We start from the raw sequence: 19980 nt of genomic DNA, 5'->3' as shown, positions 1-19980 counted from the left end.
CCAACCCAACCACCCTCCCCCATTACCAACCCAACCACCCTCCCCCATTACCAACCCAAACACCCATTACCAACCCAACCACCCTCCCCCCATTACCAACACAACCACCCCCCCATTACCTACCCAACCACCCTCCCCCATTACCACCCCCCCCCCCATTACCAACCCAACCACCCTCCCCCCATTACCACCCCTCCCCATTACCAACCCAACCACCCTCCCCCCATTACCACCCTCCCACCCATTACCAACCCAACCACCCCCCATTACCAACCCAACCACCCTCCCCCATTACCAACCCAACCACCCTCCCACCCATTACCAACCCAACCACCCTCCCCCATTACCACCCTCCCCCCGTTACCAACCCAACCACCCTCCCCCATTACCAACCCAACCACCCTCCCCCATTACCAATCCAACCACCCCCCCATTACCAACCCAACCACCCTCCCCCATTACCAACCAAACCACCCACCCTCCCATTACCCACCCAACCACCCTCTCACCCTCCCCCATTACCAACCCAACCACCCTCCCCCATTACCAACCCAACCACCCTCCCACCCATTACCAACCCAACCACCCTCCCACCCATTACCAACCCAACCACCCTCCCCCATTACCAACCCAACCATCCTCCCCCCATTACCAACCAAACCACCCACCCTCCCATTACCCACCCAACCACCCTCTCACCCCCCCCCATTACCAACCCAACCACCCTCCCCATTACCAACCCAACCACCCTCCCACCCATTACCAACCCAACCACCCTCCCACCCATTACCAACCCAACCACCCTCCCCCATTACCACCCCTCCCCCATTACCAACCCAACCACCCTCCCACCCATTACCAACCCAACCACCCCTCCCCCATTACCACCCTCCCCCCATTACCCACCAAACCACCCACCCTCCCATTACCCACCCAACCACCCTCTCACCCTCCCCCATTACCAACCCAACCACCCTCCCCCATTACCAACCCAACCACCCTCCCACCCATTACCAACCCAACCACCCACCCCCATTACCAACCCAACCATCCTCCCCCCATTACCAACCCAACCACCCTCCCCCATTACCAACCAGACCACCCACCCTCCCATTACCCACCCAACCACCCTCTCCCCCCCCATTACCAACCAAACCACCCACCCTCCCTCCTCCCTCCCTCCTTACCATTCAGGTGATAGTGTTCCTCACTGTCCGGGTCCGTCAGTGAGTACAGCTCTCTCAGTAGTAGTGGGTACTTCAGAACTCTCTGGATGGGTTTGATCAGGTAGGACTCCAGGGTTGAGGAGTGTTGCTGTTTCGGGTTCCTCTCTTCCAGAAACGCCTTGAAGTCTGCATCGGTCTTAGCTGGATGTGCAATGAGAGAGGAGGAGAAGGTTTTACACACACAACCTCCAAGTGTTTCAGAGGAGCTGGATAATTAAATAACATCCGACTTAGAGAAGTCCCCCTGAATGTTTGCTGCTACCATGCTCTTGCGTCAGGGGCGTCAAACTCATTTTTATGTTACCTTTATTTAACTAGGCAAGTCAGTTAAAGAACAAATTCTTATTTAGTGGGTTAACTGCCTGTTCAGGGGGCAGAACGACAGATTTGTACCTTGTCAGTTCAGGGGTTTGAACTTGCAACCTTCCGGTTACTAGTCCAACGCTCTAACCACTAGGCTTCCCTGCCGCTCATTCCATGGAGGACCTTGTGTCTGCAGGTTTTTCCAGAGGGGGTGGGGGGGATCAAGACCAGAGGGGGGATCAAGACCAGAGGGGGTGGGAATCAAGACCAGAGGGTGAGTGGGGGGATCAAGACCAGAGGGGGTGGGGGGGAATCAAGACCAGAGGGGGGTGGGAATCAAGACCAGAGGGTGAGTGGGGGGATCAAGACCAGAGGGGGGTGGGGGAATCAAGACCAGAGGGTGGGTGGGGGGAATCAAGACCAGAGGGGGGTGGGGGGAATCAAGACCAGAGGGGGTGGGGGGAAACAAGAATCAAGACCAGTGGTGGGGGTGGGGGGAAACAAGACCAGAGGGGGTGGGGGTAAACAAGACCAGAGGGGGTGGGGGGAAATCAAGACCAGAGGGGGTGGGGGGAATCAAGACCAGAGGGGGGGGGGGGAATCAAGACCGGAGGAGGGAGAGACCGAATCAAGACCAGAGGGGGTGGGGGGAAACAAGAATCAAGACCAGAGGTGGGGGGGGGGGAAACAAGACCAGAGGGGGGTGGGGGGAATCAAGACCAGAGGGGGTGGGGGGAATCAAGACCAGAGGGGGTGGGGGGGAATCAAGACCAGAGGGGGTGGGGGGGAAACAAGACCAGAGGGGGTGGGGGGGAAACAAGACCAGAGAGGGGGTGGGGGAAACAAGACCAGAGGGGGGGGGGGGAATCAAGACCAGAGGGGGTGGGGGGGAATCAAGACCAGAGGGGGGGGGGGAAACAAGACCAGAGGGGGGGGGGGGATCAAGACCAGAGGGGGTGGGGGGAAACAAGACCAGAGGGGGTGGGGGGAAACAAGACCAGAGGGGGGTGGGGGGAAACAAGACCAGAGGGGGTGGGGGAAACAAGACCAAAGGGGGTGGGGGGAAACAAGACCAGAGGGGGGTGGGGGGGAATCAAGACCAGAGGGGGGGGGGGGGAAACAAGACCAGAGGGGGTGGGGGGAAACAAGACCAGAGGGGGTGGGGGGATCAAGACCAGAGGGGGTGGAGGGGGGATCAAGACCGGAGGGGGTGGGGGGATCAAGACCAGAGGGGGGTGGGGGGGAAACAAGAATCAAGACCAGAGGTGGGGGTGGGGGGGAAAAGACCAGATGGGGGTGGGGGAAACAAGACCAGATGGGGGTGGGGGGAAACAAGACCAGAGGGGGTGGGGGAATCAAGACCAGATGGGGGTGGGGGAATCAAGACCAGATGGGGGTGGGGGAATCAAGACCAGGGGGGTGGGGGGATCAAGACCGGAGGGGGTGGGGGGGGAAACAAGAATCAAGACCAGAGGTGGGGGTGGGGGGGGGAAACAAGACCAGAGGGGGTGGGGGGAAACAAGACCAGAGGGGGTGGGGGGATCAAGACCAGAGGGGGGTGGAGGGGGATCAAGACCGGAGGGGGTGGGGGATCAAGACCAGAGGGGGTGGGGGGAAACAAGAATCAAGACCAGAGGTGGGGGTGGGGGGAAAAGACCAGATGGGGGTGGGGGAAACAAGACCAGAGGGGGTGGGGGAATCAAGACCAGATGGGGGTGGGGGAATCAAGACCAGATGGGGGTGGGGGAATCAAGACCAGGGGGTGGGGGGATCAAGACCGGAGGGGGGTGGGGGGAAACAAGAATCAAGACCGGAGGTGGGGGTGGGGGGAAACAAGACCAGAGGGGGTGGGGGGAATTAAGACCAGATGGGGGTGGGGGGAATCAAGACCGGAGGAGGGGTGGGGGGGGGAAACAAGACCAGAGGGGGTGGGGGAAACAAGACCAGAGGGGGTGGGGGAATCAAGACCAGAGGGGGTGGGGGGATCAAGACCAGAGGGGGAGGGGGGACCGGAGGGGTGGGGGGAAACAAGACCAGAGGGGGTGGGGGAAACAAGACCAGAGGGGGGTGGGGGGAATCAAGACCAGATGGGGGTGGGGGGAATCAAGACCAGATGGGGGTGGGGGGAATCAAGACCAGAGGGGGTGGATCAAGACCGGAGGAGGGGTGGGGGAAACAAGACCAGAGGAGGGGTGGGGGAAACAAGACCAGAGGGGGTGGGGGGAAACAAGACCAGATGGGGGTGGGGGGAATCAAGACCAGAGGGGGTGGGGGGAAACAAGAATCAAGACCAGAGGTGGGGGTGGGAAACAAGACCAGAGGGGGTGGGGGAATCAAGACCGGAGGAGGGGTGGGGGGAAACAAGAATCAAGACCAGAGGTGGGGGTGGGGGGGAAACAAGACCAGAGGGGGGTGGGGGGAATCAAGACCAGAGGGGGGTGGGGGGAAACAAGACCAGAGGGGGTGGGGGGAAACAAGACCAGAGGGGGGTGGGGGGATCAAGACCAGAGGGGGGTGGAGGGGGATCAAGACCGGAGGGGGTGGGGGGATCAAGACCAGAGGGGGTGGGGGGAAACAAGAATCAAGACCAGAGGTGGGGGTGGGGGGGGAAAAGACCAGATGGGGGGGGGGGGAAACAAGACCAGATGGGGGTGGGGGAAACAAGACCAGAGGGGGTGGGGGAATCAAGACCAGATGGGGGTGGGGGGAATCAAGACCAGATGGGGGTGGGGGAATCAAGACCAGGGGGGGGGGGATCAAGACCGGAGGGGGTGGGGGAAACAAGAATCAAGACCAGAGGTGGGGGTGGGGGGAAACAAGACCAGAGGGGGGTGGGGGGAAACAAGACCAGAGGGGGTGGGGGGATCAAGACCAGAGGGGGTGGAGGGGGGGGGGGATCAAGACCGGAGGGGGTGGGGGGATCAAGACCAGAGGGGGGGGGAAACAAGAATCAAGACCAGAGGTGGGGGTGGGGGGGAAAAGACCAGATGGGGGTGGGGGAAACAAGACCAGAGGGGGGTGGGGGGAATCAAGACCAGATGGGGGTGGGGGGAATCAAGACCAGATGGGGGTGGGGGAATCAAGACCAGGGGGGTGGGGGGATCAAGACCGGAGGGGGTGGGGGGAAACAAGAATCAAGACCGGAGGTGGGGGTGGGGGGAAACAAGACCAGAGGGGGTGGGGGAATTAAGACCAGATGGGGGTGGGGGAATCAAGACCGGAGGAGGGGTGGGGGGAAACAAGAATCAAGACCAGAGGTGGGGGTGGGGGGAAACAAGACCAGAGGGGGTGGGGGAAACAAGACCAGAGGGGGTGGGGGGAATCAAGACCAGAGGGGGGTGGGGGGATCAAGACCGGAGGAGGGGTGGGGGGAAACAAGACCAGAGGGGGTGGGGGAAACAAGACCAGAGGGGGGGTGGGGGAATCAAGACCAGATGGGGGTGGGGGGGAATCAAGACCAGATGGGGGGTGGGGGAATCAAGACCAGAGGGGGTGGATCAAGACCGGAGGAGGGGTGGGGGGAAACAAGACCAGAGGAGGGGTGGGGGGAAACAAGACCAGAGGGGGTGGGGGAAACAAGACCAGATGGGGGGTGGGGGAATCAAGACCAGAGGGGGGTGGGGGGAAACAAGAATCAAGACCAGAGGTGGGGGTGGGAAACAAGACCAGAGGGGGGTGGGGGGAAACAAGACCAGAGGGGGGTGGGGGAATCAAGACCGGAGGAGGGGTGGGGGGAAACAAGAATCAAGACCAGAGGTGGGGGTGGGGGGGAAACAAGACCAGAGGGGGGTGGGGGGGAATCAAGACCAGAGGGGGGTGGGGGGATCAAGACCGGAGGAGGGGTGGGGGGAAACAAGACCAGAGGGGGTGGGGGAAACAAGACCAGAGGGGGTGGGGGGAATCAAGACCAGAGGGGGGTGGGGGAATCAAGACCAGATGGGGGTGGGGGAATCAAGACCAGATGGGGGTGGGGGAATCAAGACCAGATGGGGGTGGGGGGATCAAGACCAGAGGGGGTGGGGGGATCAAGACCGGAGGAGGGGTGGGGGGGATCAAGACCGGAGGAGGGGTGGGGGGAAACAAGAATCAAGACCAGAGGTGGGGGTGGGGGGAAACAAGACCAGAGGGGGTGGCGGGGGATCAAGACCGGAGGGGGTGGGGGGGAATCAAGACCAGAGGGGGGTGGGGGGGAAACAAGACCAGAGGGGGGGTGGGGGGGGAGGGGGGGGGGATCAAGACCGGAGGGGGTGGGGGGATCAAGACCGGAGGTGGGGTGGGGGGGAAACAAGACCAGAGGGGGGTGGGGGGAAACAAGACCAGAGGGGGGGGGGGGGGAAACAAGACCAGAGGGGGTGGGGGGGGAAACAAGACCAGAGGGGGGTGGGGGGAAACAAGACCAGAGGGGGGGTGGGGGGAATCAACACCAGAGGTGGGGGTGGGGGGAAACAAGACCAGAGGGGGTGGGGGGAATCAAGACCAGAGGTGGGGGTGGGGGGGGAAACAAGACCAGAGGGGGTGGGGGAAACAAGACCAGAGGGGGGTGGGGGGAACAAGAATCAAGACCAGAGGTGGGGGTGGGGGGAAACAAGACCAGAGGGGGTGGGGGAATCAAGACCAGAGGGGGTGGGGGGAAACAAGAATCAAGACCAGAGGGGGTGGGGGGGAAACAAGAATCAAGACCAGAGGGGGTGGGGGGGATCAATACCAGAGGGGGTGGGGGGGGATCAAGACCAGAGGGGGTGGGGGAATCAAGACCAGAGGGGGTGGGGGGGATCAAGACCAAGACCAGCGGGGGGTAGAACGAATCAAGACCAAAACGGGGGGGGGCGAGACCGAATTAAGGCCTCGGTCTAGTTTCGGCCCCCCCACCCTCCAGTCTCGAAGAGGTCTCCCCACCCTCCAGTCTCGAAGAGGTCTCCCCACCCTCCAGTCTCGAAGAGGTCTCCCCACCCTCCAGTCTCGAAGAGGTCTCCCCACCCTCCAGTCTCGAAGAGGTCTCCCAACCCTCCAGTCTCGAAGAGGTCTCCCCACCCTCCAGTCTCGAAGAGGTCTCCCCACCCTCCAGTCTCAAAGAGGTCTCCCCATCTCCAGTCTCGAAGAGGTCATTCGACACTGTCCTGACAGACCTGCTATAACTATGAAGAGGTCATTCGGGGACCCCTTAAAGCTCACTAAGGCCCCCAGGGGGTCCTAAGCCCACAGTTTGAGAAACACTGTCCTTAGAGTCCCAAATGACCCTGCCTCACACAGGAAGCGGCGCAGGTCCTAATCCAGGCACTTGTCATCTCCCGTCTTGATTACTGCAACTCGCTGTTGGCTGGGCTCCCTGCCTGTGCCATTAAACCCCTACAACTCATCCAGAACGCCGCAGCCCGTCTGGTGTTCAACCTTCCCAAGTTCTCTCACGTCACCCCGCTCCTCCGCTCTCTCCACTGGCTTCCAGTTGAAGCTCGCATCCGCTACAAGACCATGGTGCTTGCCTACGGAGCTGTGAGGGGAACGGCACCTCAGTACCTCCAGGCTCTGATCAGGCCCTACACCCAAACAAGGGCACTGCGTTCATCCACCTCTGGCCTGCTCGCCTCCCTACCACTGAGGAAGTACAGTTCCCGCTCAGCCCAGTCAAAACTGTTCGCTGCTCTGGCCCCCAATGGTGGAACAAACTCCCTCACGACGCCAGGACAGCGGAGTCAATCACCACCTTCCGGAGACACCTGAAACCCCACCTCTTCAAGGAATACCTAGGATAGGGTAAGTAATCCTTCTCACCCCCCTAAAAAGATTTAGATGCACTATTGTAAAGTGGCTGTTCCACTGGATGTCATAAGGTGTATGCACCAATTTGTAAGTCGCTCTGGATAAGAGAGTCTGCTAAATGACTTAAATGTAATGTAAATGTAAATGGCACCCTATTCCCTATATAGTGCACTACTTTAGACCAGAGCACTATTCCCTATATAGTGCACTACTTTAGACCTGAGTCCTATTCCCTATATAGTGCACTACTTTAGACCAGAGCACTATTCCCTATATAGTGCACTACTTTAGACCTGAGACTATTCCTATATAGTGCACTACTTTAGACCTGAGTCCTATTCCCTATATAGTGCACTACTTTAGACCAGAGCACTATTCCCTATATAGTGCACTACTTTAGACCAGAACCCTATTCCCTATATAGTGCACTACTTTAGACCAGAGCCCTATTCCCTATATAGTACACTACTTTAGACCAGAGCCCTATTCCCTATATAGTGCACTACTTTAGACCAGAGCACTATTCCCTATATAGTGCACTACTTTAGACCTGAGACTATTCCTATATAGTGCACTACTTTAGACCTGAGTCCTATTCCCTATATAGTGCACTACTTTAGACCAGAGCACTATTCCCTATATAGTGCACTACTTTAGACCAGAGCCCTATTCCCTATATAGTGCACTACTTTAGACCAGAGCCCTATTCCCTATATAGTACACTACTTTAGACCAGAGCCCTATTCCCTATATAGTACACTACTTTAGACCAGAGCCCTATTCCCTATATAGTGCACTACTTTAGACCAGAGCCCTATTCCCTATATAGTACACTACTTTAGACCAGAGCCCTATTCCCTATATAGTACACTACTTTAGACCAGAGCCCTATTCCCTATATAGTACACTACTTTAGACCAGAGCCCTATTCCCTATATAGTACACTACTTTAGACCAGAGCCCTATTCCCTATATAGTACACTACTTTAGACCAGAGCCCTATTCCCTATATAGTACACTACTTTAGACCAGAGCCCTATTCCCTATATAGTACACTACTTTAGACCAGAGCCCTATTCCCTATATAGTACACTACTTTAGACCAGAGCCCTATTCCCTATATAGTACACTACTTTAGACCAGAGCCCTATTCCCTATATAGTGCACTACTTTAGACCAGAGCCCTATTCCCTATATAGTACACTACTTTAGACCAGAGCCCTATTCCCTATATAGTACACTACTTTAGACCAGAGCCCTATTCCCTATATAGTACACTACTTTAGACCAGAGCCCTATTCCCTATATAGTACACTACTTTAGACCAGAGCCCTATTCCCTATATAGTACACTACTTTAGACCAGAGCCCTATTCCCTATATAGTGCACTACTTTAGACCAGAGCCCTATTCCCTATATAGTACACTACTTTAGACCAGAGCCCTATTCCCTATATAGTACACTACTTTAGACCAGAGCCCTATTCCCTATATAGTACACTACTTTAGACCAGAGCCCTATTCCCTATATAGTACACTACTTTAGACCAGAGCCCTATTCCCTATATAGTACACTACTTTAGACCAGAGCCCTATTCCCTATATAGTGCACTACTTTAGACCAGAGCCCTATTCCCTATATAGTACACTACTTTAGACCAGAGCCCTATTCCCTATATAGTACACTACTTTAGACCAGAGCCCTATTCCCTATATAGTACACTACTTTAGACCAGAGCCCTATTCCCTATATAGTACACTACTTTAGACCAGAGCCCTATTCCCTATATAGTGCACTACTTTAGACCAGAGCCCTATTCCCTATATAGTACACTACTTTAGACCAGAGCCCTATTCCCTATATAGTGCACTACTTTAGACCAGAGCCCTATTCCCTATATAGTACACTACTTTAGACCAGAGCCCTATTCCCTATATAGTGCACTACTTTAGACCAGAGCCCTATTCCCTATATAGTGCACTACTTTAGACCAGAGCCCTATTCCCTATATAGTACACTACTTTAGACCAGAGCCCTATTCCCTATATAGTACACTACTTTAGACCAGAGCCCTATTCCCTATATAGTGCACTACTTTAGACCAGAGCCCTATTCCCTATATAGTGCACTACTTTAGACCAGAGCCCTATTCCCTATATAGTGGTACTACTTTAGACCAGAGCCCTATTCCCTATATTTTTTCAAATCAAATCAAATCAAATCAAATTTTATTTGTCACATACACATGGTTAGCAGATGTTAAATGCGAGTGTAGCGAAATGCTTGTGCTTCTAGTTCCGACAATGCAGTGATAACCAACAAGTAATCTAACTAACAATTCCAAAACTACTGTCTTATACACAGTGTAAGGGGATAAGGAATATGTACATAAGGATATATGAATGAGTGATGGTACAGAGCAGCATACAGTAGATGGTATCGAGTACAGTATATACATATGAGATGAGTGTGTAGACAAAGTAAACAAAGTGGCATAGTTAAAGTGGCTAGTGATACATGTGTTACATAAGGATGCAGTCGATGATGTAGAGTACAGTATATACATATGCATATGAGATGAATAATGTAGGGTAAGTAACATTATATAAGGTAGCATTGTTTAAAGTGGCTAGTGATATATTTACATAATTCCCATCAATTCCCATTATTAAAATGGCTGGAGTTGGGTCAGTGTCAATGACAGTGTGTTGGCAGCAGCCACTCACACTGTTAGTGGTGGCTGTTTAACAGTCTGATGGCCTTGAGATAGAAGCTGTTTTTCAGTCTCTCGGTCCCAGCTTTGATGCACCTGTACTGACCTCGCCTTCTGGATGATAGCGGGGTGAACAGGCAGTGGTTCGGGTGGTTGATGTCCTTGATGATCTTTATGGCCTTCCTGTAACAACGGGTGGTGTAGGTGTCCTGGAGGGCAGGTAGTTTGCCCCGGTGATGCGTTGTGCAGTCCTCACTACCCTCTGGAGAGCCTTACGGTTGAGGGCGGAGCAGTTGCCGTACCAGGCGGTGATACAGCCCGCCAGGATGCTCTCGATTGTGCATCTGTAGAAGTTTGTGAGTGCTTTTGGTGACAAGCCGAATTTCTTCAGCCTCCTGAGGTTGAATAGGCGCTGCTGCGCCTTCTTCACGACGCTGTCAGTGTGAGTGGACCAATTCAGTTTGTCTGTGATGTGTACGCCGAGGAACTTAAAACTAGCTACCCTCTCCACTACTGTTCCATCGATGTGGATAGGGGGTGTTCCCTCTGCTGTTTCCTGAAGTCCACAATCATCTCCTTAGTTTTGTTGACGTTGAGTGTGAGGTTATTTTCCTGACACCACACTCCGAGGGCCCTCACCTCCTCCCTGTAGGCCGTCTCGTCGTTGTTGGTAATCAAGCCTACCACTGTTGTGTCGTCCGCAAACTTGATGATTGAGTTGGAGGCGTGCGTGGCCACGCAGTCGTGGGTGAACAGGGAGTACAGGAGAGGGCTCAGAACGCACCCTTGTGGGGCCCCCGTGTTGAGGATCAGCGGGGAGGAGATGTTGTTGCCTACCCTCACCACCTGGGGGCGGCCCGTCAGGAAGTCCAGTACCCAGTTGCACAGGGCGGGGTCGAGACCCAGGGTCTCGAGCTTGATGACGAGCTTGGAGGGTACTATGGTGTTGAATGCCGAGCTGTAGTCGATGAACAGCATTCTCACATAGGTATTCCTCTTGTCCAGGTGGGTTAGGGCAGTGTGCAGTGTGGTTGAGATTGCATCGTCTGTGGACCTATTTGGGCGGTAAGCAAATTGGAGTGGGTCTAGGGTGTCAGGTAGGGTGGAGGTGATATGGTCCTTGACTAGTCTCTCAAAGCACTTCATGATGACGGAAGTGAGTGCTACGGGCGGTAGTCGTTTAGCTCAGTTACCTTAGCTTTCTTGGGAACAGGAACAATGGTGGCCCTCTTGAAGCATGTGGGAACAGCAGACTGGTATAGGGATTGATTGAATATGTCCGTAAACACACCGGCCAGCTGGTCTGCGCATGCTCTGAGGGCGCGGCTGGGGATGCCGTCTGGGCCTGCAGCCTTGCGAGGGTTAACACGTTTAAATGTCTTACTCACCTCGGCTGCAGTGCACTACTTTAGACCAGAGCCCTATTCCCTATATAGTGCACTACTTTAGACCAGAGCCCTATTCCCTATATAGTACACTACTTTAGACCAGAGCCCTATTCCCTATATAGTGCACTACTTTAGACCAGAGCCCTATTCCCTATATAGTACACTACTTTAGACCAGAGCCCTATTCCCTATATAGTGCACTACTTTAGACCAGAGCCCTATTCCCTATATAGTGCACTACTTTAGACCAGAGCCCTATTCCCTATATAGTGCACTACTTTAGACCAGAGCCCTATTCCCTATATAGTGGTACTACTTTAGACCAGAGCCCTATTCCCTATATAGTACACTACTTTAGACCAGAGCCCTATTCCCTATATAGTGCACTACTTTAGACCAGAGCCCTATTCCCTATATAGTGCACTACTTTAGACCAGAGCCCTATTCCCTATATAGTGCACTACTTTAGACCAGAGCCCTATTCCCTATATAGTGGTACTACTTTAGACCAGAGCCCTATTCCCTATATAGTACACTACTTTAGACCAGAGCCCTATTCCCTATATAGTGGTACTACTTTAGACCAGAGCCCTATTCCCTATATAGTACACTACTTTAGACCAGAGCCCTATTCCCTATATAGTGGTACTACTTTAGACCAGAGCCCTATTCCCTATATAGTGGTACTACTTTAGACCAGAGCCCTATTCCCTATATAGTGGTACTACTTTAGACCAGAGCCCTATTCCCTATATAGTGGTACTACTATAGACCAGAGCCCTATTCCCTATATAGTGCACTACTTTAGACCAGAGCCCTATTCCCTATATAGTGGTACTACTATAGACCAGAGCCCTATTCCCTATATAGTGGTACTACTATAGATCAGAGCAAGGTGGAGGAAGTCGGTTCGGTGGAGTCAGGGAGGAACGCTTCAGGTTTATTAACCCTTTATGAGCACCTTGGACACACACACACACACATACACACACACACACAACCACGCACGCACACACACACAACCACGCACACACACACACACAACCACGCACACACACACACACAACCACGCACACACACACAACCACACACGCACACACACAACCACGCACGCACACACACAACCACGCACGCACACACAACCACGCACGCACACACAACCACGCACGCACACACAACCACGCACGCACACACAACCACGCACGCACACACACAACCACGCACACACACACACACACACACACACACACACAACCACGCACACACACACACACACACACCCACGCACACACACACACACACACAACCACGCACACACACACAACCACGCACGCACACACACAACCACGCACGCACACACACAACCACGCACGCACACACACAACCACGCACACACACACACACACACACACACACAACCACACACACACACACAACCACGCACACACACACACAACCACGCACACACACACACAACCACACACACACACACACACAACCACACACACACACACACACAACCACGCACACACACACACACACACACCACCACACACACACAACCACGCACACACACACACAAACACGCACACACACACACAACCACGCACACACACACACACAAACACACACACAACCACGCACACACACACAACCACGCACGCACACACACAACCACGCACGCACACACACAACCACGCACACACACACACACACAACCACGCACACACACACACACAACCACGCACACACACACACACAACCACGCACACACACACACACACAACCACGCACACACACACAACCACACACGCACACACACACCACGCACGCACACACACAACCACGCACGCACACACACAACCACGCACGCACACACAACCACGCACGCACACACAACCACGCACACACACACACACAAACACACACACAACCACGCACACACACACACACAACCACGCACACACACACACACACAACCACGCACACACACACAACCACGCACGCACACACACAACCACGCACGCACACACACAACCACGCACACACACACACACAAAACACACACAACCACGCACACACACACAACCACGCACGCACACACACAACCACGCACGCACACACACAACCACGCACACACACACAAACACACACACAACCACGCACACACACACAACCACGCACGCACACACACAACCACGCACGCACACACACAACCACGCACACACACACACACACAACCACACACACACACACACACAACCACGCACACACACACACACACCCACGCACACACACACACACAACCACGCACACACACACAACCACACACGCACACACACAACCACGCACGCACACACACAACCACGCACGCACACACACAACCACGCACACACACAACCACGCACGCACACACAACCACGCACGCACACACAACCACGCACGCACACACAACCACGCACGCACACACAACCACGCACACACACACAACCACGCACAACCACGCACACACAACCACGCACACACACACAACCACGCACACACACACACAACCACGCACACACACACAACCACGCACACACACACAACCACGCACACACACACAACCACGCACGCACACACAACCACGCACGCACACACAACCACGCACGCACACACAACCACGCACGCACACGCACACACAACCACGCACGCACACACAACCACGCACGCACACACAACCACGCACGCACACACACACACAACCACGCAGGCACACACACAACCACGCACACACACGCACACACACACACACACAACCACGCACACACACACACAACCACGCACGCACACACACAACCACACAACCACGCACGCACACACACAACCACGGATACACACACACTAACTGTGTTTAACTCACCTTTCACGAGCACCTTGGGGACTTTGGTGTGGCTGGCGCAGAACGCACTGTAGATCTTAAACCGATCTGCATAGTACAGGAAGGAACCTCCTAGAGAGAAGAGGATTTTCTGACAAGGAGAGGAGAGAGTCGTGGTTATACAATGTGTTTTGGTAGCGGAGGAGAGGAGAGAGTCGTGGTTATACAATGTGTTTTGGTAGCGGAGGAGAGAGTCGTGGTTATACAATGTGTTTTGGTAGTGGAGGAGAGGAGAGAGTCGTGGTTATACAATGTGTTTTGGTAGCGGAGGAGAGGAGAGAGTCGTGGTTATACAATGTGTTTTGGTAGCGGAGGAGAGGAGAGAGTCGTGGTTATACAATGTGTTTTGGTAGCGGAGGAGAGGAGAGAGTCGTGGTTATACAATGTGTTTTGGTAGCGGCCGGACAGTTACAATGCCAGATGTGGGTTTGACACTCGTTCCAGCCAGGCTGTTTTTTGGATCCAAGCAGAGCCTTATTTAATTTAAGGAAGCATGTTATTTTGTTGTTCCAGGAAGAGCCCTCTTTCACTCGAGGCAGGCTGTTATTTTGTCGTTCGAGGCAGGCTGTTATTTTGCTGTTTGAGGCAGGCTGTTATTTTGTCGTTCGAGGCAGGCTGTTATTTTGTCGATCGAGGCAGGATGTTATTTTGTCCTTCAAGGCAGGCTGTTATTTTGTCGTTCGAGGCAGGCTGTTATTTTGTTGATCGAGGCAGGATGTTATTTTGTCGTTCGAGGCAGGCTGTTCTTTTGTCGATCGAGGCAGGCTGTTATTTTGTCGTTTGAGGCAGGATGTTATTTTGTCGTTCGAGGCAGGCTGTTATTTTCTCATTCAAGGCAGGCTGTTATTTTGTCGTTCGAAGCAGGCTGTTATTTTGTCGTTCGAGGCAGGCTGTTATTTTGTCATTCGAGACAGGCTGTTATTTTGTCGTTCGAGGCAGGCTGTTATTTTGTTGTTCGAGGCAGGCTGTTCTTTTGTCGTTCGAGGTAGGCTGTTATTTTGTCGTTCAAGGCAGGCTGTTATTTTGTCGATCGAGGCAGGCTGTTATTTTGTCGATCGAGGCAGGATGTTATTTTGTCGTTCAAGGCAGGCTGTTATTTTGTCGTTCGAGGCAGGCTGTTATTTTGTCGATCGAGGCAGGATGTTATTTTGTCGTTCGAGGCAGGCTGTTATTTTCTCGTTCAAGGCAGGCTGTTATTTTGTCGATCGAGGCAGGCTGCTATTTTGTCGATCGAGGCAGGCTGTTATTTTGTCGATCGAGGCAGGCTGTTATTTTGTCGTTCGAGGCAGGCTGTTATTTTGTCGTTCGAGGCAGGATGTTATTTTGTCGATCGAGGCAGGCTGTTCTTTTGTTGATCGAGGAAGGGTGTTCTTTGGTTCGAGGCAGGCTGTTATTTTGTCGTTCGAGGCAGGCTGTTATTTTGTCGTTCGAGGCAGGCTGTTATTTTGACGTTCGAGGCAGGCTGTTATTTTGTCGTTCGAGGCAGGCTGTTATTTTGTAGTTCGAGGCAGGCTGTTATTTTGTAGTTCGAGGCAGGGTGTTCTTTTGTCGCTTTTTTGGCAGGCTGTTATTTTGTCGTTCGAGGCAGGCTGTTATTTTGTCGATCGAGGCAGGCTGTTATTTTGTCGTTTGAGGCAGGATGTTATTTTGTCGATCGAGGCAGGCTGCTATTTTGTCGTTCGAGGCAGGCTGTTATTTTGTCGTTCGAGGCAGGCTGTTATTTTGTCGTTCGAGGCAGGATGTTATTTTGTCGTTCGAGGCAGGCTGTTCTTTTGTTGATCGAGGAAGGGTGTTCTTTGGTTCGAGGCAGGCTGTTATTTTGTCGATCGAGGCAGGATGTTATTTTGTCGTTCAAGGCAGGCTGTTATTTTGTCGTTCGAGGCAGGCTGATATTTTGTCATTCGAGGCAGGCTGTTATTTTCTCGTTCAAGGCAGGCTGTTATTTTGTCGTTCGAGGCAGGCTGTTATTTTGTCGATCGAGGCAGGCTGCTATTTTGCTGTTTGAGGCAGGCTGTTATTTTGTCGTTCGAGGCAGGCTGTTATTTTGTCGATCGAGGCAGGCTGCTATTTTGTCGTTCAAGGCAGGCTGTTATTTTGTCGTTCGAGGCAGGCTGTTATTTTGTCGTTCGAGGCAGGATGTTATTTTGTCGTTCGAGGCAGGCTGTTCTTTTGTTGATCGAGGAAGGGTGTTCTTTGGTTCGAGGCAGGCTGTTATTTTCTCGTTCAAGGCAGGCTGTTATTTTGTCGATCGAGGCAGGATGTTATTTTGTCGTTCGAGGCAGGCTGTTATTTTGTCGTTCGAGGCAGGCTGATATTTTGTCGATCGAGACAGGATGTTATTTTGTCGTTCGAGGCAGGCTGTTCTTTTGTCGATCGAGGCAGGCTGTTATTTTGTCGTTCGAGGCAGGATGTTATTTTGTCGTTCGAGGCAGGCTGTTGTTTTCTCGTTCAAGGCAGGCTGTTATTTTGTCATTCGAGGCAGGCTGTTATTTTCTCGTTCGAGGCAGGCTGTTATTTTGTCGTTCGAGACAGGCTGTTATTTTGTCGTTCGAGGCAGGCTGTTATTTTGTCGTTCGAGGCAGGCTGTTATTTTGTCGTTCGAGGCAGGCTGTTATTTTGTCGTTCGAGGCAGGCTGTTCTTTTGTCGTTCGAGGCAGGCTGTTATTTTGTCGATCGAGGCAGGCTGTTATTTTGTCGTTCGAGGCAGGCTGTTATTTTGTCGTTCGAGGCAGGCTGTTATTTTGTCGTTCGAGGCAGGCTGTTATTTTGTCGATCGAGGCAGGATGTTATTTTGTCGTTCGAGGCAGGCTGTTATTTTGTCGATCGAGGCAGGATGTTATTTTGTCGTTCGAGGCAGGCTGTTATGTTCTCGTTCGAGGCAGGCTGTTATTTTGTCGATCGAGGCAGGCTGCTATTTTGTCGTTCGAGGCAGGCTGTTATTTTGTCGATCGAGGCAGGCTGTTATTTTGTCGTTCGAGGCAGGCTGTTATTTTGTCGTTCGAGGCAGGATGTTATTTTTTCGTTCGAGGCAGGCTGTTCTTTTGTTGATTGAGGAAGGGTGTTCTTTGGTTCGAGGCAGGCTGTTATTTTGTCGATCGAGGCAGGATGTTATTTTGTCGTTCGAGGCAGGCTGTTCTTTTGTCGATCGAGGCAGGCTGTTATTTTGTCGTTTGAGGCAGGATGTTATTTTGTCGTTCGAGGCAGGCTGTTATTTTCTCGTTCGAGGCAGGCTGTTATTTTGTCGTTCGAGGCAGGCTGTTATTTTGTCGTTCGAGGCAGGCTGTTATTTTGTCGTTCGAGGCAGGCTGTTATTTTGTCGTTCGAGGCAGGCTGTTATTTTGTCGTTCGAGGCAGGCTGTTATTTTTTGTCGTTCGAGGCAGGATGTTATTTTGTCGATCGAGGCAGGATGTTATTTTGTCGATCGAGGCAGGCTGTTATTTTGTCGTTCGAGGCAGGCTGTTATTTTGTCGTTCGAGGCAGGCTGTTATTTTGTAGTTCGAGGCAGGCTGTTATTTTGTAGTTCGAGGCAGGGTGTTCTTTTGTCGTTTTTTTGGCAGGGTGTTATTTTCTCGTTCGAGGCAGGCTGTCATTTTGTCGTTCGAGGCAGGCTGTTCATTTTGTCGTTCGAGGCAGGCTGTTATTTTGTCGTTCGAGGCAGGCTGTTCATTTTGTCGTTCGAGGCAGGCTGTTCATTTTGTCGCTCGAGGCAGGCTGTTCATTTTGTCGTTCGAGGCAGGCTGTTCATTTTGTCGTTCGAGGCAGGCTGTTCATTTTGTCGTTCGAGGCAGGCTGTTCATTTTTTTTTTGTACCTTGAACTGGTCCACTCTCTCCAGCTTCTCCAGGTCTGGCACCAATCTGGTCCCGTCTTCTAGAGTCTTCAGGAATTCCACCTGGAACTCCACCATCTCAGGCAGGTTCCCAACCAGAATGTCCAGCTGGAGACGCACAAAAGCAAAGAAATGAAATATATTATATCCCAATACATCAATGAATTACATACAAGCTCAAGAGTCCAATTAAATTGAGAGCTATGCATCCCAAAATGGCATCCTACTAACTATATAGTGCACTATTTCTGTGCACTAGATAGGAGATAAGGCTGCATTCTGGCCGCAGCAGTGAGGGTGTTGAAGTGAGGAGATCCTATTAAAGCAATAGAACCATCTGTGTCCCATCAACATCACAGTGTCACTTTCTCTTCTCTCTTTAAACATCCTCCTCTCCCTCCCTCCCCCGCTCTCGTCCTCCTCCTCTCCCTCCCTCCCTCTCTCCCCCGCTCTCGTCCTCCTCCTCTCCCTCCCTCCCTCTCCCCCCGCTCTCATCCTCCTCCTCTCCCTCCCTCCCCCGCTCTCGTCCTCCTCCTCTCCCTCCCTCTCTCCCTCGCTCTCTTCCTCCTCCTCTCCCTCCCTCCCCCGCTCTCGTCCTCCTCCTCTCCCTCCCTCTCTCCCCCGCTCTCATCCTCCTCCTCTCCCTCCCTCCCTCTCCCCCGCTCTCGTCCTCCTCCTCTCCCTCCCTCCCTCTCTCCCCGCTCTCGTCCTCCTCTTCTCCCTCCCTCCCTCTCTCCCCGCTCTCGTCCTCCTCCTCTCCCTCCCTCCCCCGCTCTCGTCCTCCTCCTCTCCCTCCCTCCCTCTCTCCCCGCTCTCGTCCTCCTCCTCTTCCTCCCTCCCTCTCTCCCCGCTCTCGTCCTCCTCCTCTCCCTCCCTCCCTCTCTCTCGTCCTGCCTCCCCCGCTCTCGTCCTCCCTCTCTCTCGTCCTCCCTCTCTCTCGTCCTCCCTCTCTCTCGTCCTCCCTCTCCTACACGGTTACGCAACAGCCGTTCTGAGAAACATTTTAGTACCAGATACATTTAAGCTACAGAATGGATTCCCTGTGTGTGTATGGATTATGTGTGTATGTGTGTATGTGTGTGTGTGTGTGTCTGTGTGTGTGTGTGTCTGTGTGTGTGTGTCTGTGTCTGTGTCTGTGTCTGTGTGTCAGTCATACCTCATCCTGAGTGAGGCAGGTCTCCTTCTGTAGTGGGGTTAAATACCTCCCGATGAGACAATGAAGATCCTGTGTAGACAAGAGTGAATCAGGCCTTGATTAGAGTGCTGAACACAAAACAGACACACACTCACGAGGATAGTTAAATAAAGGTGAAATAAAATTTAAAAAATAAATGGATATATACATACACTGACAGGGAAAATAGAATACACTCGGGTTTAAATGGCAGATTTAACATCTCTGATCACAACCAAGGTATTCAACTGTACTATACACCAACAGTGTTGAATTCAAATAATACTGTTCCTAATCACATGTAAAGATCCTTTATTCTCTGACTGGGTTTGTTAAAGTATTATGACATCTCTGTCAAGTAATATCTCTGTTTCTAGTTAGAACAGATTACATATTAATATCTCTGTTTCTAGTTAGAACAGATTACATATTAATATCTCTGTTTCTAGCTAGAACAGATTACATATTAATATCTCTGTTTCTACTTAGAACAGATTACATATTAATATCTCTGTTTCTAGTTAGAACAGATTACATATTAATATCTCTGTTTCTACTTAGAACAGATTACATATTAATATCTCTGTTTCTAGTTAGATCAGATTACATATTAATATCTCTGTTTCTAGTTAGAACAGATTACATATTAATATTTCTGTTTCTAGTTAGA

At 52.4% G+C, this 19980-nt stretch overlaps 1 protein-coding gene across 1 annotated transcript in view; it reads right to left on the bottom strand.

Annotated features, from left to right (window-relative positions):
• Positions 1 to 19980, bottom strand: part of LOC118381030 (rho guanine nucleotide exchange factor TIAM1-like) — a 267860-nt gene that overhangs the window by 11358 nt on the left and 236522 nt on the right. Inside the window, 4 exon segments of the mRNA XM_052468677.1 lie at positions 1188 to 1367; positions 14290 to 14398; positions 18119 to 18244; positions 19293 to 19361. Of these exon segments, the coding sequence (XP_052324637.1) occupies positions 1188 to 1367; positions 14290 to 14398; positions 18119 to 18244; positions 19293 to 19361 (484 nt within the window).

The sequence above is a fragment of the Oncorhynchus keta genome, chromosome 18 (genome assembly GCF_023373465.1).
Source record: "Oncorhynchus keta strain PuntledgeMale-10-30-2019 chromosome 18, Oket_V2, whole genome shotgun sequence".
Lineage (NCBI taxonomy): Eukaryota > Metazoa > Chordata > Actinopteri > Salmoniformes > Salmonidae > Oncorhynchus > Oncorhynchus keta.
Note: the sequence above shows the minus strand (reverse complement) of the source record. Positions and strands in the feature narration are given on the sequence as shown.